At 46.5% G+C, this 22,286-nt stretch overlaps 2 protein-coding genes across 5 annotated transcripts in view; one reads left to right on the forward strand and one right to left on the reverse strand.

Annotated features, from left to right (window-relative positions):
- ZBTB48 (zinc finger and BTB domain containing 48) overlaps positions 1-19,282 on the reverse strand; it is a 52,692-nt gene extending 33,410 nt beyond the window's left edge. Inside the window, exons 1-5 of one of the 2 annotated variants that reach the window (XM_068238962.1) lie at positions 19,176-19,282; positions 5,837-6,539; positions 3,463-3,743; positions 1,303-1,414; positions 409-501 (exon numbers count right to left, since the gene is read on the reverse strand). In XM_068238962.1, coding sequence (XP_068095063.1) covers positions 409-501; positions 1,303-1,414; positions 3,463-3,743; positions 5,837-6,529 — 1,179 coding nt within the window. In that variant the 5' untranslated portion in view covers positions 6,530-6,539; positions 19,176-19,282. The remainder of the gene's footprint in view (positions 1-408; positions 502-1,302; positions 1,415-3,462; positions 3,744-5,836; positions 6,540-19,175) is intronic. The other variant, XM_068238963.1, reaches the window with a different exon arrangement.
- A 2,646-nt stretch (positions 19,283-21,928) lies between these two features.
- The window catches only part of LOC137520694 (transcription factor HES-5-like), a 117,947-nt gene continuing 117,589 nt past the window's right edge, over positions 21,929-22,286 (forward strand). For all 3 annotated transcript variants that reach the window (XR_011021917.1, XR_011021916.1, XM_068238969.1), the window contains exon 1: positions 21,929-22,053. The gene's annotated coding sequence lies outside the window, so the exon portion shown is untranslated. The remainder of the gene's footprint in view (positions 22,054-22,286) is intronic.

The following is a 22,286-nucleotide window of genomic DNA, read 5'->3' on the forward strand; positions in this document are numbered from 1 at the left end:
ATGGGGGATTCTCTGTGGTTTCTTCATTTTCACAAGCACTTACTGACTGGCAGCTGCTCAGCCCATCACCCACAACAGTGTGTGGCAAGCAGGGAGCCGGCATGTTTGTAGAGATCATTTCCAGTGAGTGCTTTTGTAAATAATAAAGGAAATACTGAGAATACCCCATGAGGAGATGAACTAGTCCTAAATCTGTCACGTTTTTGCTACCTACTAAAGTGACGGCAACCTTGCAAAAAAAAAAGTAATTTATAGAGGACTCTACTGTAGGGCAAATGTACATCTGAACTGTATGTAGTTTTACTATTTTACACCATAGTGGTCCTTTAATTTCTTCTGTATAGTGCAACAAATGCCTGTGTCCATCCATAGCTGTAGTGACACCATGTGCCATGTGTCAGTACTCACCTTGTAAGGCATTTCCCCCGTGTGGGACACCATGTGTAACCGGAGCTCCATCTTCCTTTTAAACACCTGATTGCAAGAAGCGCAGGTAAACACCTACAAGAGGAACAAAAAAACATATGAGCAAAGACCAAATAAACAAGCATTAGGCCAGGTACTTATAAAACATACGGAGGCGCCAATACAGGATAAAATATATTAAAAACAATATAAAATGGGGGGTACTGGTGGACCTACCTCCCAAAAAAAAAGACAACAGTAGTGTATCATAAAAGTAACATTTATTCATACTCCAACAATTCTGCAACGCGTTTCGCGGGTCCAACGTCCGCTTCCTCAGGCAAAGTACAATAGGGAGCAACTGTGACAGTTATTTGGGTTGAAAAAAGACATACGTCCATCGAGTTCAACCAGAGATGTGTAAAGCGCCTCTGTAACAGAAGCGCTTTACACGTTTTGAGTACACCACAGTTGCTCCCTATTGTACTTTGCCTGAGGAAGTGGGCGATGGACCTGCGAAACGCGTTGCAAAATTGTTGGGAGTAAGAATAACTGTTACTTTTTATTATACACTACTGTTGTGTCTTCTTTGGGCAGGTAAGTCCACCAGTACCTCCCATTTTATATTGTTTTTAATATATTTTATCCTGTACTAGCGCCTCTGTATCTTTCATAAGTACCTGTATATCCATCCGGTGGATGGATGTTTTCCTGTCTATCTATCTATCTCTCTCCTGCAGGCTAAAAGAGTCTCAAACAAAATGCATTATACGGTGGGTATCACTCATTTATTGACCTCTCTTTTTTGTTCACTTCTCACTTTGCAATGTCTCGATTTATTTTTTTCTCCTACTACCATCTTTCTTTTATATTCTGCACAAATGACCTTCCGCTCACCTGCTCTGTTCGGTTCATGCAATTTCTTGCTTCGTGCTCCACCAAATTCTCCTTCCTGAAATAACATTTGCCACACTTTGTACACTCAAATGGCTTCTCCCCAGTGTGCTTCCTGGTGGGGGGAAAAAACAGAGCATGCTGGGTTATCAATATTCATTACAATTCTTTTCACATAACAGGGCATAAAGCATGACACAGGTGCACCAACAAGAGCTGCTACTCACTCACATGGCTACGGCAGTGTAATCCGCACCTAGTGAACAAGAAACTATTTTGAAGGCATCCGATGTAACATTTAAAAACAGTTAAAAGCGGGATGAACACAAAATCAATTTTCATTTACCCACTTCTCTGTGTTTATTATGTAGTCTACATGCAATCTGCATTGCAAGCAGTCCAATATAATCATAAATGTGTCTGCTGTGATGAATCTTATCTCAGTCAGCCTGGCTCTATTCTGGTACATTGCCAGGGAGAGGGAAGCTGATTATCTCCCCTCCCACTTTCCTGCTCCTCACTGATTGGCTGAGGGCAGTTCTGTGTGACAGGCTGAGGCTGAGAAGTTAAATACACCTCACCCCTCTGCAGAAGCTGCGGAAATACGATCTATGCTGTGCTCACATGTGTTTACAAAGCAAGCTAGATATGACAGTGCAGTTTCTAGGAGGAAAAAAAAAAAGTGGGAGGCCTGGAACCCACTGCAAATCGCTAGCTCAATCGCTAGCGTTTTTAATTAGCATTTTGTAAGCGATTTCATGAGTGTTTTCCGGCGCTTTTGGGAGCGATTTTAAAAAGTGTAAACTTTTTGCCAGCGATTGTGTAGGGATTAGCGATTTTATATTCTGATCGGTCCTTTCGATGTATCATCTTTTTTTTTTTTAACAGTAATTTATAATTGCACTCAAATCGCTATGTGTAGCAATTCATGAGCGATTTGCCAGCACTTCAATACATTAAATTGAAACGCAAAATGCTGCAAAAATGCTGCATGTCCAGCGATTGCGATTTTGCTAATCACAATCGCTACTGTGGAATTTGTTACATTTATTTACATTGGCAGAGCGTTTAGGGAAAGCGCTTGTGATTTAAAGCGCTCCCTAAATGCTCAATAAGATCACCCTAGTGGGTTCCAGCCCCAAGAGAGGAAATTACTGCAAGGATTGGTTTCAGTCAGAGGCAGTAAAGATGGAAAAAGCCTGGAACAGTTTTCTCATTATTTACTAATTAAAAGTATTTATCTGCTCATATATGTGGATTTTTTTTCCAGGGAGAATATGGCTGACCCTGTTGCTTTAAAAAAAGAAAGGTAGTGTTGGTCTTACCTCTCCTGAAGAAAAAGATGAGTAAGACTGGAAGTGTACATGTCATTGAGCATTATTATGTACAACTAGTGACCTAAGCCTGTTTAAAAACGGGCTTTAGGTCTGGCACCGCCGTGCGCGCACACACATACATACATGCCCACCCCCTGGTCCGTCGTGCGTCCTGTCCCAACAGCTGTAAGTGCAGGACATGCGCAGTAGCGCAAAAGCACCGACACTGGGACAGGACGCAGAGACACTTGCCTTTTATTAGGTAGGATGAGTTTCTCAGGGACTTTGCCGGCTTTAGCAGGTCTGTACAAGAACAGTGCCTACCAGTTAGGGCTCACAAGAGTTCCCCAGTGCAGTATGCAAGTCTTAAAACCTCCAGCGGTACATAGGTAGGGCAAACGGTCAATATTCAGGTAGTACCGAACATTGTTATCAACCGGCCCGTTTAAATTTGCCACCTCGGGAGTCTTCTGAAGCACTTGTTTCCTCCAATGCTTCCGAAGACGGGCCGATCCATACTGCGCATGCCCGAGTGTGTGCACATGCTGACGCACGTGCAGTACGGAGCCGCCCATCTTTGAAGCGCTCGGGGGCACTAATGCTTCTGAAACCTCCCACGGGCTCAAAGACGTGTATTCCACCAGTTGGTCAAGTACACCCAACAGCGGTGGGGGCATAAGCAAAGTCAAGGTAGGCTCCATAGGATCCAGAGCCTTCCCTGACCAGAGGTATCTGACCTTTTTTTGGTAACTCGCTTCACATTTACTTTAAGCAAATTCTTCAGGCAGAACTTATTTTATCACGTCAAAGCAAAGCAGCACAGAAGTCTTTACCCATGGTCTCTTACCGGTTATGGACTTTGAGATAATACTTGCTGAGGAACTTCTTGTGACAGATGGGACATTCCACCGGAGCGTTGCCACTTCTCTTATTCTTCACGTCTCCCCCGTCAGCCATTGAGTCGAGATTAGTGATTTCGAAGGTGACGATCTTTTTGGGTGTGCAGGACCTCCTTCTCTTGGAGCTTGGAGCATTCCTCTCCAGCACATAGTCTTCATCCATATCATCATCGATGTAATCTGAGTCCTCTGCCATGACATCATGGATCTGGTCCACCTCCAGTTCCCACTACAACACACAAGACACTTCGTAAGGTTGGTTCACACGGCTGTAAAAGCAGTGTTTGCTGAAAAGGTTGAAAGCCAAGTTTAAAGGTGATCTAACGCTGCACCATTCAGATGAATGGAAAAGATTTTAAAAAGCCAGTTGTAGCTTTTATAGCAGATTACATGTACACGACGCGGTACATCCCATCGTCTCATCATGAACGCATCATGTTGCATCTCCATGTTGATTTCCTGATGTAGAATGCCAGCAAAAGTAAGTAAAAGTCAGCAAAAGACATGCAAAGCAAACGTTTGGAGGAGGTGGAGCAAAGAACATTCTTGTTCTTTGCTCCTTTGTCCCCATCTTCTCTGTCCCCCTGCCAACTCCTACAACCCCGTCTCGCTCTTAGCCATCAGAGCTGCACAGTGGCCCCCAGCACAGATTCAGCAGAAGAAGGGACTTGAAATACTTTCCTTTGACTGGTGCCGCTGGTCTTGTGGATGGGACCACGGCTCCGTCATTGGGATAATCACTGCACGTGGTAAGGTGAAGAGGCACCAAATAAATAATAATACAATATATTAAAAACAAATAAAATAGAAAAAAAAATGAGATGAAAATACATTGTATCACTATAAAGCACATGCAATGCGTTTCGTGGGAACTAGCCCACTTCCTCAGGCCAAATAAAGTGCCACTAGATGCTGGTAGCCGCATTCAGGGTGCCTCTAGGTGTTCTCCTACACCTGACCCCGAGTGGTTTCATACCACGTAGGCTATCAGAGTGTATGTGCCTTTTCCAGGAGAGCGACCATCTCCAGGTCCCCTGGTAACCAGAGGAGTCGGGGTTGTGCATCTCCACCTGCTTATAGCGGTCTGTTTCCCCTGTGCAACCTACGTTTGTGAGTATTTTTCCTTTGTTCTCACAGACACCCACAGCCTTTGTGATGTACTGCCCCATTTGGGCTCCTGTTGTCTCTTGTGTTTATTTCTTAGGGTGTATACCTTCACCCTCAACCACCACTTGTTAAATCACTGCACTTGCTCAGTGACCTGATAGGTCACTGCTACTCAAGGAGTACAGTGATTGGTCCAATGACGGAGCTGTACAACACAGGTGGGAGAGAGGAGAACACAGAGGGACAGAGGAGGCCCTCCCCATCTTCCTGTCAGCAGAAATTTACACCGGCAGCAGTGCCCACCTTGCACCCTTTCTCTGGCACTCTACTATTCCTGGTAAGACTAGCCTCCTACCCAAAAACTACTCCTCTCAAAAAAAGCTGTCAAACTAGCTCCTTTAGACAGAAAAGCAAAGAACAAGGATGACACCCTCCCCGGTGAGTTAAGAAAAAAAAAGCTGTGTCTGCTTCTTATCACCCTGCCTAAAATAAACCATATACCACTGGCCTTTTATTTAGCTTTTTCATAAAACTCTGGTTAGGGTCAGGCAATAGTTTAAGGACCACTATTGCGAAAAAAGTAGGCAGTTAAAATGTGACAGAACCGACAGGTTTTGGGACAGTCCATCTCCTCATGGGGGATTCTCAGGGTTTTCTTTGTTTTGAACAGCATTTCCTGAACAGCAGTTGCCAAGTCTAACTGACAAAATAGTGTGCGAGTTATTAGGGAGACTGGTTGGCATCCTACCATTTCAGCAGTTAAACTGCTGTTCAGGAAATGCTGTTGAAAACAAAGAAAACCGAGAACCCCCTATGAGGAGATGGACTGGCCCAAAACCTGTCGGTTCTGTCAGATTGTAACTGCCTACTTTTTTTGTGATAGGGGTCCTTTAAACCTAGAGCAGGAACAGGCAGGTAAGACTCTGCTAAGCTGCATTGCTTGCCACCAGAAGTTCAACTCTCAGCAGCAGAGGCAGGCGGGATAAAGGGATCAGTTCCGTCCTCACAGTGAAAGACTGGCTGAAGCCATCTCCAAGCCCCTCCCCACCTCTACTTCACAGGGTATGATAGGTCGATGAACTTCAACAGTTAACCAGAGACCTGACCAATAACATTGCATAGTCTCATAGCAAGAGGAGCTACAGTTTGCAGCCAGTTGGGTAGTTTCAACATACTTAGTGCAAAAGGTATAAATAGGCATTGCAGTAAACTTACCGTCATACAATCTGCATCACTGCCAATGCACTGCTCCGTCTTCTGCCCCCTTCTCTGCCTCTTGAACACCCTCCTCTCCACCATGTCCGTGTCCTTCAAGACGTCTTCCTGGAACGGAGTCATCTCCACTGTCCCTTGCAGCAAGACAAGGCTGGTGTCCTGCTCATGGCTCTGCTCCGACGGGACATCAGGATCCACCAGGACATTACCAAGTTCAGAAATTCCCTTTAAGGCATCCTCTGCATCCGACTCATCCGCCTCCTTCAGGTGTCCATTCAAGGTCTGCAGCGTGCTGGTGGACCCCTGGAAATAATCTTCAGTTTGATCAACCGTTTCAAAACACTTTGGCTGGAACCGTTCACAGACCTCAACTGCTTCAAAAATGCCCAGTTCCTTGGAGGCCACGAGAAGCTTGTCCACGTTGTGCTGGGACAGGGACAGCTCTCCAGTGTACAGGAAGTCCAGTAGGAGGCCCATGATGTCAGAGAAACGTTCATGAAGGACAATGTTCGGGGAGCTGCCATCTCCGTAAAGGCTCTGAAAGAAGGGGCTGCTACAAGCCAGTATGCTCCAGTGGGCTCTAAACTGGTGCGTGCCGACCACAAGGGTGGCATCGCAGTACCGGCCATCCACTCTCTGCTTGTTAAGAGCCTGGAGCACCTTCACACTGTGCTGGATGAAAACATTATCCATGACCTAAAAACTGAAGAAAATACTCATAAAACACTTAGATGTGATGGCTGCTAAGACATACTAAAAACTCTTATAAACTCAGTTCCCTCGATCGGCAAAACTCATTACTTTTTTTCTAAAGCCTTCCCGAGCTGTGGCCACCCTCACCTGTGTCCCCTTCATCCTACCCCAGACAGTTATTGCCTCTGACACCCACCGATACTAGCAGCACTAAGGCCTCTTTTCCATGGCTGTTGAGCTGTGTGCTCAGCAAACAGTTACCAGGCAGCAGTGAGCAGTTGTGAGAGTTTGAGAGGCATTTCACTGCCTATCAACAGTCAGTGAAAGAGAGGCCTAAGGGCGCGTAAACACGTTCAACAAGAGCACAACCAACTGGATGACCTGACCAACCGCACAACCTTTACGTCCACATGTCTAAACGACCGACTCATTTACATACTGCGCATGCAAACGGAATGACAGACTACATGATAACAGGGCTGTGAAGTTGGTACAAAAATCAACCGACTACTCAGTTTATGAAACCACCGACTCCAACTCCAGGTACCCAAAATTGCTCCGACTCCGTCTCCAACTCCACAGCCCTGCATGATACGGCCAATATTCAAAACAATAGGATAACAGAGGCGCCAACAGAATAAAACACACTAAAAGAACTTAAAAACCCATCTTAGTAATAGAGGAGGTAGTGGTGGACTTACCTCCTCCAAGCAGAACATACGACTGTGGATTTTCAGTCAAAACTATGTTATTGGATACTCCAAATAAATTGCAACACGTTTCGCTGGGTACAAACCCGCTTCATCAGGCTATAACAGATAGGAGTAAACAGCATCTGCCAGTATCATCAACGCTGAGCGCCTCAACAGATATTTGGAGTATCCAATAAAATTGTTTTGACTGAAAATCCACAGTCGTATGTTCTGCTTGGAGGAGGCAAGTCCACCACTACATCCTCTATTAACAAGTTGGGTTTTTAAGTTCTTTTAGGCTGGTTTCACACCAGGACGTTGCGTTTTAGGGAATGTTATGGGCGCATAACGTGCCCCTAACGCAACGCCTGGTGCTCTCTGATGTGGACGTCGGAGTGAGCCGCGTTGTGCAGCTCACTCTGGCGTCCGTGATGCCGTGATGCGTACTCTTGGACGCATGCGGCATCACGTGGTCCCGCCCGGCCAATCGCCGCACAGAGCGGCCGCTCCAGTAAGTAAACACTGCACGTCACTGAGTGCAGTGAATATTGATTAGCCATGTGCCTGGCCGCTCTCCGCTCCTCCCCAACATGACTGAGCATGTGCAAGCAGTCTAACGCGGCTCTGCCACTTATAAAGTACTGCATACAGTACGTTGTCTTATGGCGCAGCGTTACTAAGTAACGCAACGTGGGCACTGTGAACAGCCCATTGATTTTTCATTGCTGTGCGGTGGGGGTGCGTTACAGGCTGCTCTAACGTGTGCCTGTAACGTCCCACTGTGAAACCAGCCTTAGTGTTTTTTATCCTGTTGGCGCCTTGGTTATCCTATTATCTACATCAAGTTCACCCTTGGTGGAGGGTTGTACCCTTCCTTCTACAGAGAGCGACTTTTTAATCCTGAGTGGGGTCAGGACAATCTCCCCACCTGCTTTGACAGTAGTTGCCTAATTGGTAACCCTTATTTGTGAGTATTACAATAATATTATTACACTTCCAATTATACATTACCAGTACATACTACACTTTTTCTAAATATTCAAAACAAGTACAAGTCGTTAAATCAACTTTAACACACGCAGCCAACTGCGCGGAATCAGCCCAACAGTCATGTGAGTAGATTTGACAGTTGGATCGGGCAAACCGCCTGTTTTCAGTCGCTTGTCTAGGTGCTTGTGCGCGTACACATGCCTGATTATCGTCCAACAGACTAAAGCCGGACGATAAACAGGCAGCAGGTTGGTCCCCAATACAAGGCTTAACACTGAGCTTAACAATAAGGGCTCTCGCACCCTTAGACGTTTATAATCTTGTTCCGCTTTAATATACTTTCTAATGTCATATCGCAGTATCGCACATGCATAGGCATTGCTGAAATCTGCTCAGCAAGGAGGCAGTGTGTGTATATCCTAAAGGAGAATCAATAGGCAATGCAAGGGGGAACGTATTGCTCTACGGGGGGAAATTACATCATAGGGGAGATTGCTAGGAAAGGGGTCTTTGTACTGTATATTGCACAAATAATTGCTAGGCCAGAGATGAATACAAGAAATTAATGCTAGTAGTAGGGATGCTCAATTAAAATTAATATTTCTGAGATCCTGGGGTGATGAAGCTTGGCAATAAACCAATCATAAAATTGTCAAATCACCAGCTGCTGCATTTGATTGGTCCAATGCCAAGGTGCACAAGTTTGAAATAATCAGCATCTGATTGACCATCCCTAGCTTGGAAGAGGATTGGACAGCAGCGATGGCTAATTGCAGCCGATTGTTGACAGTACAGTGTTTGCTGACACGCTAAGGCTCAATAAATTATGGACTTAATACATAAAACCAACATAATGCTACACTTGAGAAGATACAGAAGATTTATATTGCATTTTTCTCCTGGCAGACTCAAAGCGCCAGAGCTGCAGCCACTAGGGAACGCTCAGTAGTAAAGTAGTCTCGATTGAAAACATGTGGCAGGGTCTCTCCCCCCCGACCCTCTTCCTGATCTTGTAACCCCACCAATGACACCCGTCCCATGGACTGACTCGGACTAGAATTGCTGGGTCTCTGTAGAATCGCATGATTATGCACCTTATACCCTGTTTGCGTGTATAACAATGTGCTCTTTATTTGCTGCGCAATATGTTGCCGCTTTATAAATACAATAATTAATAATAAGCAGTCCTGCCCAAGGTCTCCTTATTGAACAGGTGCTGGCTTAGGGCTCGTTTCGAATAATCGCGAATCTGCATGCGGATTCGCATAGCTAATACAAGTGGATGGGCCTGTTTCCACTTGTCAGGTTTCGTGAGCGTTTTTCTGTGCAGGATTTTTCTGCACGGCAGAGGCCTCAGAATTCGCTTGCGTGTGGAATGCAAGCGAATCGCACGCAATGTATTGCCATGCGTTGTTTCCCGCGATTTCGTGTGCGAATTCGCATATAAACTAATGTAAATTCACACAGGCAGTGACATGGTTAAAATCGCATATACCCTAACCTATGCAAAAGTGCAAGCGAAATCGCATGCAAAATTGCACCCGCATGCGATTTCGTCAGCGGTGATTATGCAGCAATTTTACACCGCACAAGTGGAAACGGGCCCTTACTGAACAGGAAGAGCTGAGACACAAACCCAGGTCTCCCGTGCCAGAGTGGAGAAAGGATGAGGTAAAAAAAACCCTTAAAAATAAATTTTAAAAAAACCAACGGGAGCCCAATACATCATTTTGATTCTAGAAAGGTGAAAGGGAAAGGCCGGGAGCACACTAAGCAGAAACGCTAGCGTTGCAGAAAACGCAGCATTTTTGCCTGCAATGGTAGTCAATGGGCCGCATCAAAATCTCGTATAAAAAAAAAAATGCACATGTGTTTTGTATGCGTTTTATAATATGCGTTTTTAAAAATGCTGGATTTGTTGCATATTTGCATAATGAAAGTCAATGGTGACGCAATGTAATGCGTTTTGTATGCGTTTTCATATGCATGTATTTCCGCTTCCTGTTGTCTTACTAGTGATCTGCAAAAAAAAAAAAAAAAAACACAAAAGAAAAAAAACACATTCAAAATGCATATGCGTTAAAACGCACACAAAACGCTAGAAAAACGCATGTGTGGGAAAAAAGTGCAAACGCACAAAAAAGCACTAAAGACGCAACAACGCACATGGACACATAACGCAACCTTTTGTGCACTGACAAGTGTGCACCCAGCTAAAAGGATATACTCACAAAGATGGGTTACAGCAGGGGGGCAACCAACCACCTGAAGCAGATGGAGAACTATGACCCGTCTCCACTCCAGCTGGATAGACTCGGTCGTACTCTGGAAAAGGTAACTGGTACCAGGAGTGGCAATGCCACTATGGTCCAAAGGCCCCCTAGAAGAGGGAGGTAAAGGCCCATACACACGTCGGATTTCCGTGAACGACGGGTCGTTTGAACGTCCCGTCGTTCGCCCGCTAAATCGGGCGTGTGTACAGAGTGTCGTTCGCTTGATAGGAGTGAGTTTGAGCGATCCGCCCGACGTGTGTATAGGCCTTAACACTGACACAACAAGGGTGGAGAGGTGCCCAGGATGAGATAAAATTGCATTAATAACAAAATAGAAAAAAAAAAAAAAAAAAAAAAAAAGGATAGAGGTGGTGTTGCCTGTGCTAATAAAATCTACTTAGTTTTATTTACATACTGTGTCATTCCAGAGGTAAGCCACATCTACCTTTTTTCTCTTTTATTTGTTTTTGCAATCTTATCTCATCTTGGGCAACTCTTCCCCCTTGTGGTGTCCTGTGTCAGAGGCCAATGATGAATCACTGACACCCATCCGAGATGAACTTTTATGCTGGCCATACACAAGAGTTTCTTTTCCTTATCAATCGAGCCGCTGATGGCTCGATTGATAATATCCGACAGGTCCGATGACCTGCCGGATAGATTCCCCGCTCGATCCCCGCACATGCGGACGAGCGGGGATGGGCCGGCATCGAGCCGGTGCATAATTGCATCCGTGTATGCCCAGCATGATGCATTGCATAATTGTGTTCCTTACATATAGTTTATAGGGCATTCCTCAAGCCAACTACTTTTTTGTTTGTTTTAAAGGGTAACTGAAGTGAGAGGTATATGGAGGCTGCCATATTTATTTCCTTTTAATCAATACCAGTTGCCTGGCAGCCCTGCTGGTCTATTTCTCTGCAGTAGTATCTGAATAACACCAGAAACAAGCAGGCGACTAGTCTTGTCAGATCTGACTTTAATGCTGGGGATACACGTTTCTGTACCGTGTATCGAGCCGCTGATGCACCCAGCTGATAATTTCCAACAGGTCCGATACCCGCGCGGATCGATTCCCCGCTCGATCCCCGCGGGCGGACAATAAGTGGATGATAAGGAAGCGCCCGCGGGGACGCGGCGGGAGTCGATTCAGCGGCTAATCGAGCCGCCGGATCGCTCCGTGTATGCCCAGCATAAAGTCTGAAACACCTGATCTGCTGCATGCTCGTTCAGGGGCTATGGCTAATAATATTAGAGGCAGAGGATCAGCAGGGCTGCCAGGCAACTGGTATTACTTAAAAGGAAATAAACATGGCAGCCTCCAAATACCTTTCTCTTCAGTTCCCCTTTAACACTCTAATTCCCTATAAACTAAACAAGCCTTTCCCACAGCTTCTCCAAAACGCCAAGGCACTCAGACCCATGTAGCAAGGGCTTATGGGAGCTCAGTCTGGGCAGGAAGAGGAGGAGGTTACTAGCCAGAGATTTCAGTGGCAGAGGGGAGGGGAGAGTGAATTTTTCACAGGCTGAGGGGTGGAGATGCAGTTGCAGATTACCTATGTAATGATGACAAACAGAACATGGTCGCTCTCATTGTATGACAGGAATAGATAATCTTAAACTGTTGAAGCTGTTTGCAGCTAGATTTGTCATGTAAACTATCTAAACTTTAGATAAGATATATAGACAAGTTACTTATTATAGTTTTTAATCTCGGATCCGCTTTAAGGTGGCCATACACTTATAGATTTGCAGCAGATTCAACCATCAGATACATTTCTGGCAGATGCCTGTCAAGTCCAATCTGACAGGAATCTATCTGATGTGTGCCACACACTAGGAACAGATTTCCAATAGATTTCAGAATGAAATGTATTGGAAATTGATCTAAATGCATAATTGGACCTTTAGATCCAATGTAACTCTATGGGCCATCGATCTGCTGCCAGCAACAGATCGACCTAGATCTTCCATCCTGTCCTATAGATCAAATTGATCGAAATTGGCCGCAAATCGATCGAATGGGGAATATGATAGAATAGATTTCTGATCAATTGATTCTATATAATCGATCGATTGATGGCTGAAATTGACCAGTGTATGGGCCCCTTTATGCTGGGTACACACTGAGATTTTCTGGCCGTTTTACTGTCAGATCGATTATTTCCAACATGTCCGATTTGCTTTCCAATCGATTACAGAGCATTTTCCCATTGATTTCCTATTAAAGTGCATGGAAATTGATTGGAAAATTCTCGGAAATCGATCGGAAAGCAAATTGGACATGTTGGTAATATTCGATCTGACAGTAAATAGGCCAGAAAATCTCATAGTGTGTACCTCGCATTAACCACTTGCCGACCGCACGCTTATACCGTGCGTCGGCAAAGTGGCAGCTGCAGGACCAGCGCTGCAGTACTGCGTCGCCAGCTGCAGGCTGATTAATCAGGAAGCAGCCGCTCGCGCGAGCGGCTGCTTCCTGTCAATTCACGGCGGGGGGCTCCGTGAATAGCCTACGGGCCGCCGATGGCGGCTCGCAGGCTAAATGTAAACACAAGCAGAAATAATCCGCTTTGTTTACATTGTACGGCGCTGCTGCGCAGCAGCGCCGTAAGGCAGATCGGCGATCCCCGGCCAATCAGCGGCCGGGGATCGCCGCCATGTGACAGAGGACGTCCTGTCACTGGCTGCACAGGACAGATAGCGTCCTGTGCAGCCCGGATCACTGGGGGGACAGGTAGGAGAGGGAGGGGGAGGGAATGTCGCCGCGGAGGGGGGCTTTGAGGTGCCCCCCCCCTGCAACATGCCAGCTGGCAGGAGCGATCAGACCCCCCCATGCACATCATCCCAATAGGGGGAAAAAAAGGGGGCGATCTGATCACTCTGCGTGCCCGCTGATCTGTGCTGGGGGCTGCACAGCCCACCCAGCACAGATCCCATCAAACAGCGCTGGTCCTTAAGGGGAGGGTAAAGGGTGGGTCCTCAAGTGGTTAAAGTGGACAACAACTCAGAACTCCTCTCTGCTCTAAAAGAGACACAACAGCATAATAACCTGTTAAAAAAAACATTTCTTTGTTACAGCTGACATATTGTTAACAGCCTGTGATTTCAAATGTCTGAGAAAAGGAGCAGCGCTCTAAGTGTGTTACCAATGGTTGGAACTTTATTGCGCATTAAAAATGAATACTCACAAAATGAAGAATTCAAAGTCGCTTATCTGACGAAGGCGCAGAGCGCCGAAACGCGTAATGACGTCACACGCACCTCGTCCAGGTCGCTTATCTGACGAAGGCGCAGAGCGCCGAAACGCGTAATGACGTCACACGCACCTCGTCCATAGGCCCCGCCTACCGCCTCGCAAGACGAGCCTCCTGGTAACATCGGACACTGCACTGCTGGCCACAGCGCGTGCAACTTTGCCGCAGAGGGGTATAGCGGGTGGCTTTTCCGCTGATAAGCGACTTTGAATTCTTCATTTTGTGAGTATTCATTTTTAATGCGCAATAAAGTTCCAACCATTGGTAACACACTTAGAGCGCTGCTCCTTTTCTCAGATTTTTTTTGCACACTCCCTACTTGGAGCAGCACATTGTGTGATTGCCTGGTTTGGACAAGTGATTTATTGGATCTGACTGGTTCTGGTTGTCTCGAGTTGAAGCGCAAGGAACACTTTTTTTTTGTTAATCTACGGTTGTGATTTCAAATGTGCTTATCTGCCACAGGCAGTCATGTGACACAGTGTAGAGATCAAATTACAACTAGTGATTAGACACAGATGAGGGGGAATTACACAGGCTAAACACTTTGGCCTCGATTCATAAACAGCAGTGCGATAAGAAAAATCTTGTCGGAAAAATACCGCACTCGGTATTCTCCCGGTCTGTGTGCTAATTCATAAAGATTTCCCCAGCTGCCCTTGGAGGTCGGTAAATTACCGCAGCCCATTGAGCGGTAGAGTAGAGCAGTGTCCCGATTCCCTCTTTGCCCTGCAGAAATGAATCACACAGACGGCTCTCTCTGGCTCTCCCACTGATGACTCAGAGAGATGAGTCACACAGTCTTTCCCTGCCTGCAGAAATTACTCACACAGACGGCTCTTTCCACTGATGACTCAGACAGATGAGTCACACAGTCTTTCCCTGCCTGCTCAAATGATTCACACAGAGGGCTCTCTGTCTCTCTCCACAGATGAATCAAACAGACTTCGGATCTCTGCACTTTGCATTCATCAGAGCTGTCAGAGCTGTCGGTAACTTGTTAAGACCTCACTAGAGGTGTCGGTAACTACCGCCAGGCTTACCGCTTGTTGCAGGCTTTATGAATTGACATTCACGGACGCCAGAGTGAGCTGCACAACGTGGCTCACTCTGCCGTCCACCTCCAAGAGCACCAGGCGTTGCGTTAGGGGCACGTTATGCGACCATAACGTCCCCTAAAACGCAACGTCTCGGTGTGAAAGTAGCCTTAAACAAGGCCAGTTGCCCGGCAGCTTTGCTAATCTATTTGACCACAGTAGTGTCTGAATAACACCAGAAACAAGCATGCAGCTAATCTTGTCACATCTGAAAATAATGTCAGAAGCCGGGTGCACACATGGCAGAAATGCTTGCGGAGCGGGAAATGCTGTGTTTTATGCAGCAATGTTAGTTAATGGGACACAGAAGGACCAGCGTTGCCCTTGCGATTTACAGTAAGCGTTCTGCAGACGCTGGTAGTGTTGCATCATCTGTAGGATGGCTACCAAAACACACATAATCAAAGTCTATGGTAACGCGTATGCGTTGCGCTTTCAATGCTTTTTTTAATTAAAAAGTAAAGATCTCTGATGTGTTTCCACTTTCTGTTGTCTTCCTAATGATTTGCATAAATAATAAAAAAAAAAACGTATACAAAACGCATATGCATTTTACATTACCTAACCGCAAACGCATTGAAACGCATGAAAAACGCATACAAAAACTACATAAAAAACAAAAAAAAAACAAATGCAAATTCAAACCATACCTTTCTAGCATGGTCCATTATAAAATTAGTAATACAGTGGGTTGCAAAAGTATTCGGCCCCCTTGAAGTTTTCCACATTTTGTCACATTACTGCCACAAACCTGAATCAATTTTATTGGAATTCCATGTGAAAGACCAATACAAAGTGGTGTACATGTGAGAAGTGGATCGAAAATCATACATCATTCCAAACATTTTTTTTACAAATAAATAACTGCAAAGTGGGGTGTGCGTAATTATTCGGCCCCCTGAGTCAATACTTTGTAGAACCACCTTTTGCTGCAATTACAGCTGCCAGTCTTTTAGGGTATGTCTCTACCAGCTTTGCACATCTAGAGACTGAAATCCTTGCCCATTCGTATTTGCAAAACAGCTCCAGCTCAGTCAGATTAGATGGACAGCGTTTGTGAACAGCAGTTTTCAGATCTTGCCACAGATTCTCGATTGGATTTAGATCTGGACTTTGACTGGGCCATTCTAACACATAGATATGTTTTGTTTTAAACCATTCCATTGTTGCCCTGGCTTTAGGTTTAGGGTCATTGTCCGGCTGGAAGGTGAACCTCCGCCCCAGTCTCAAGTCTTTTGCAGTCTCCAAGAGGTTTTCTTCCAAGTTTGCCCTGTATTTGGCTCCATCCATCTTCCCATCAACTCTGACCAGCTTCCCTGTCCCTGCTGAAGAGATGCACCCCCCGAGCATGATGCTGCCACCACCATATTTGACAGTGGGGATGGTGTGTTCAGAGTGATGTGCAGTGTTAGTTTTCCGCCACACATAGCGTTTTGCATTTTGGCCAAAAAGTTCCATTTTGGTCTCATCTGACCAGAGCACCTTCTTCCACATGGTTGCTGTGTCCCCCACATGGCTTGTGGCAAACTGCAATCGGGACTTATTATGCTTACTGTTAACAATGCCTTTCTTCTTGCCACTCTTCCATAAAGGCCAACTCTGTACAGTGCATGACTAATAGTTGTCCTATGGACAGAGTCTCCCACCTGAGCTGTAGATCTCTGCAGCTCGTCCAGAGTCACCATGGGCCTCTTGACTGTATTTCTGATCAGCGCTCTCCTTGTTCGGCCTGTGAGTTTAGGTGGATGGCCTTGTCTTGGTAGGTTTACAGTTGTGCCATACTCCTTCCATTTCTGAATGATCGCTTGAACAGTGCTCCATGGGATGTTCAAGGCTTTGGAAATCTTTTTGTAGCCTAAGCCTGCTTTACATTTCTCAATAACTTTATCCCTGACCTGTCTTGTGTGTTCTTTGGACTTCACGGTGTTGTTGCTCCCAATATTCTCTTAGACAACCTCTGAGGCCCTCACAGAGCAGCTGTATTTGTACTGACATTAGATTACACACAGGTGCACTCTATTTAGTCATTAGCACTCATCAGGCAATGTCTATAGGCAACTGACTGCACTCAGATCAAAGGGGGCTGAATAATTACGCACACCCCACTTTGCAGTTATTTATTTGTAAAAAAATGTTTGGAATCATGTATGATTTTTGTTCCACTTCTCACATGTGCACCACTTTGTATTGGTCTTTCACGTGGAATTCCAATAAAATTGATTCATGTTTGTGGCAGTAATGTGACAAAATGTGGAAAACTTCAAGAGGGCCGAATACTTTTGCAACCCACTGTATATCAATTTAAAGGATGGGAATATAGTTTAGAGTCAAACATTTTATAGTAGAGAAATATATTTACATAGAAAGATGGACAAAGTCCTAAAAGAGGGACAAATGAGGAGGAAAGAGGGACTGTCCCTCCAAAAGAGGGACAGGAGGCATATATTACATGGAAGAGGGACAAGGAGGCATATATTACATGGAAGGCTGGGAGACATTTACAAAGGGGAATGGGAAGGGCAGGGTGGGGGCCTTACAGAGAGGTGGGGGAGGTCGAGCACACAATCAGTGGCATGCTGGGAGCCTTACAAAGAGGAGGGGGAGGGGGAGCAGCACACATGAGATAGCAGGCTGGGGGCAAACATTACCCTGACAGGGTCACATATTTCCATTGCAGGGGCACAGAGGGGCATGCTGGCAACCATAAGGTGCCCATACACTGAGCCGATTAGCGGCCAATCAATCGCAAATCGATTGGCCAATCGATTTGCTGCTGATTTCGATCGATTTCAATCGACCTGACATGCTGGAAAATCTAGGTCGATCTGTTGAGATTGCTTATCATTTTACATTGGACCTAATGGAAATCTGATGGCAAAAAAAAATGCCATCAGCTAGTTTTTCAATAGATTTCATACTGAAATCTATTGGAAATCTGTTCCCAGTAAAAAATGTTCCTAAACACAGGTGGTGAGGTACACATTACCCTAGCAGGAGCACACAGAGGAGGGGGTGAGGTATACATTACCATGGCAGGGGCACACAGAGGAGGGGGTGAGGGTACACATTACCCTGGCAGGGGCACACAGAGGAGGGGGTGAGGGTACACATTACCATGGCAGGGGCACACAGAGGAGGGGGTGAGGGTACACATTACCATGGCAGGGGCACACAGAGGAGGGGGTGAGGGTACACATTACCCTGGCAGGGGCACACAGAGGAGGGGGTGAGGGTACACATTACCCTAGCAGGAGCACAGAGGAGGGGGTGAGGTATACATTACCATGGCAGGGGCACACAGAGGAGGGGGTGAGGGTACACATTACCCTGGCAGGGGCACACAGAGGAGGGGGTGAGGGTACACATTACCCTGGCAGGGGAACACAGAGGAGGGGGAGGGGTACACATTACCCTGGCAGGAGCACACAGAGGAGGGGGTAAGGTATACATTACCATGGCAGTGGCACACAGAGGGGGTGAGGGTACACATTACCCTGGCAGGGGCACACAGAGGGGTGAGGGCACACATTACCCTGGTAGGGGCACACAGAGGAGGGGGTGAGGTACATATTACCCTGGCAGGGGCACACAGAGGAGGGGGTGAGGGTACACATTACCATGGCAGGGGCACACAGAGGAGGGGGAGGGGTACACATTACCCTGGCAGGGGCACACAGAGGAGGGGGAGGGGTACACATTACCCTGGCAGGGGCACACAGAGGAGGGGGTGAGGTACACATTACCCTGGCAGGGGCACACAGAGGAGGGGGTGAGGATACACATTACCCTGGCAGGGGCACACAGAGGAGGGGGTGAGGTACACATTACCATGGCAGGAGCACACAGAGGAGGGGGTGATGTACACATTACCATGGCAGGGGTACACAGAGGAGGGGGTGAGGTATACATTACCCTGGCAGGGGCACACAGAGGAGGGGGTGAGGGTACACATTACCCTGGCAGGGGCACACAGAGGGGTGAGGGTACACATTACCCTGGCAGGGGCACACAGAGGAGGGGGTGAGGTACATATTACCCTGGCAGGGGCACACAGAGGAGGGGGTGAGGTACATATTACCCTGGCAGGGGCACACAGAGGAGGGGGTGATGGTACACATTACCATGGCAAGGGCACACAGAGGAGGGGGAGGAGTACACATTACCCTGGCAGGGGCACACAGAGGAGGGGGTGAGGGTACAAATTACCATGGCAGGGGCACGAGGAGGAGGGGGTGGGGTACACATTACCCTGGCAGGGGCAAACAGAGAAGTTGGGACACACACAGGCGGGCATGCTGGCAGACATACACACCCTCAGGATGAGCAGCACACGTTACCTTGGCGCTCCTGATTCCTCACACTCCAGCAGCCTCAGCATCCTCCAGCCTCTCAGCTGCTTCCGGCGCGCCGCTCTCGCGAGAAGTGAGTCCAGCGATCTCCCGGGAGACGCATCTGCCCCCGGCCGCCATGTTAGATGAGTCACGCTATGCAGATGGGGGTGGTGGCGGTGCCAGACTAACAGGGCCTCCTGCTTCCCTCTCTGAGGGCCAGAGCTTCGTGCTCCTCCTTCTGAGGGTCATCCTCGCTGCCCTAGCCTTCCCTTCCCCGGACACCTCAGAGAGGAGCGGCAGGGAGGGGGTCCACCATTGTATCATCCCTGTGAGGCCGCCATGTTGGGTGTGGCAAGCAGACATACAGTAATAGTGATTAATATCAATGGTGAGAAAGGGAAGTTATGCTAGCTACACCGCATACAGTTTTGTGTTATGCTGGGAATACACTGTTCGTGTTTGAGCCAGATAGCTCCATAGATAATTTCCAACATGTCCGATCTCCCGATCATTTCGCGGTCGAATTTGTGATAGCAATGAATGGGAAAAACTAGCGGAAGATAAGAGAATCGACTGCAGAATTGAGCGGCGAAAACGAGCCGTGTATGTCCAGCGACAGATGGTTCCATAGATAATTTCCGACGTGTCCAATCTTACTTTAGATTGTTTTTCTGATTGATTTCTCATACAAGTGAATGGAAATAGATAAGAAGAAAATAACTGAATCGAATTGGAAATCGGTCGGATGGAAACTCAACGGAAAAAACACATTGGCCTCAATTCACTAAGCTTTATCAAACACTTTATCAAATGTTTGATCATTTACCTCATGGGTAAAATCTAATTTTGAATTCATTAAAGGGGTTCTGTGGGGGTTTCTGAGGAGAAAAACTGCCACTTACCTGGGGCTTCTATCAGCCCCCTGCAGTGGTAATGTCCCACGCCGTCCTGCTCCCATCCGCCGTTCCCCGCAGCCGGCACCGGGCTATTATTCATCTGTCACACAGACGAATAATGCGCGTTGCCGCGCCTCCGCTCGCGTCATCTGAGGCTTACTGCAGAGGCGCAGTACAACGGAGCCTTGTACTGCGCTTGCGCAGTAAGCTTCCGATGACGCAGGCAGAAGCGAGCGGGTGCGCGGCCACTGTAGCGCAGCTGCACTTGGATCACATGCCGCGCTAGACCGGGGCCGGCGGTGGAGAACGGCAGATGGGAGGACGCCGCCGTGGGACATTACCGCTGCAGGGGGCTGATAGAAGCCCAAGGTAAGTGTCTGTTTTCCTCCTCAGAAACCCCTAACAGAACTCCTTTAAGGTGTTATATGTTTATCGAATGTTTTATTGATAAAACGTTCAATAAATCTATAACACCTTAGTGAATTCAAAATTAGATTTTACCCATGAGGTAAATTATCAAACGTGTGATAAAGTGTTTGATAAAGTTTAGTAAATTAAGGCCATTGTGTATACCTAGCATTATGCTGGGAATTCACCATACTTTTTTTCAACAGCTAGATGATTCTATAGATAATTTCCGACATGCCCGATCTATCTTATTTTCGATCATGTTTCTGAACGATTTCTCATACAAGTGAATGGAAATTGATAAAATCGGTTGAAAATAAGATCGGACAGTAAATCGACTGAAAAATCTCATTGGCCTCAATTCACTAAGCTTTATCAAACACTTTATCAAACGTTTGATAATTTACCTCATGGGTAAAATCTAATTTTGAATTCACTAAGGTGTTATAGCTTTATTGAAGTTTTAATGGTTATTCATTCAATAAATCTATAACACCTTAGTGAATTCAAAATTAGATTTTACCCATGAGGTAAATTATCAAACGTTTGATAAAGTGTTTGATAAAGCTTAGTGAATTGAGCTTATGGTGTATTCCCAGCATGAGAGGTGTATTAGGTCCTTCACATGTACATCCTGCCTGTACTGGCCCAACTCCATACATGATTGCATTGGCTAAGTACCACCTACAGATAGTATCTACTCAGCTACCCTTGACATATATTTGCAGTAAAACAGGATACTCGCCCCTGCCACATCTACAGGCACGCCCCAATTTTGCATGCAGCGTCCCACTCTCCGTGCCCCATATACACAGTTCCCTGGTGTCTAGTGGTCTTCCCTCCCAACCCTATACAGTAATCTGTTGTTTACCTTTTTATGGCTCCCATGGTGTTTCTTGGTTCACACCTTCCTACCTCATATAGCTTTCCTGGTGTCTTGTGGTTCCACCCTCCATACCCCATATAGCTTCTGTGGTGTGTAGCGCTCCTCCTTCCCTCCACCATACAGAGTTCCCCGGTGTCTAGTGGGCCTCCCACCTTATAGTATACAGTTATCTGTTGTTTCCCTCCTTCTTCCATATGGCTCCCCTGGTGTTTCGTGGTTCACCCCTTCCTACCTCCTATTTCTCTCCTGGTGTCTAGTGGTTCCCCACCCCATATAGCTCTCCTGGTGTCTAGTGGTTCCCCCCTCCCAATCCCATATAGCTTTCCTTGTGTTTAGTGGTTCCACCCTCAGAATCGTTTATTTTCGCCAAGCAAGACTGGGTCCTGCCCGGAATTGGGTTTGGCACAAAGCATAGAACAAGAGCATACAATATGTATCATGCATAATAGTTCCAAAATTTGGACATGTTGAAGTCATATCAGTTAGTCTTGTGGGCAGGTTAGCCAAGACCATTCCGGGCCACAGCTTATTATGCGGGGGGGGGGGGGGGGGTGTCACTGATAGGAGAATGTGGAGGGAGTTCAGGAGGCTGACAGCTGAGGGGAAAAAGGCGTTTCTGTGTCGAGTGGTCCTGGTGGAGATTGCCGGAAGCCTCGTGCCTGATGGGAGCAGACTGAAGTAGCGGTGATCATTGGTAACTACATTTATGATGCTTTCACCAACTGTTAATAAATGTAAATCTCACTTTTGAAAACACTGCTTTCAGTTCAGATCCCAGGATTGTTCCAAGACTCCAATGCTGGGAACACACTATGCAATTTCCGGTACGATTGACAGGAATCAGGTGATTATTTCCAACATGTCTGATCTGTGGCTGATCAGTTTTGTCAAGTTATCATCAGAAAATCACAGACACACAACACTTAT

The sequence above is a fragment of the Hyperolius riggenbachi genome, chromosome 6, assembly GCF_040937935.1.
Source record: "Hyperolius riggenbachi isolate aHypRig1 chromosome 6, aHypRig1.pri, whole genome shotgun sequence".
NCBI lineage: Eukaryota > Metazoa > Chordata > Amphibia > Anura > Hyperoliidae > Hyperolius > Hyperolius riggenbachi.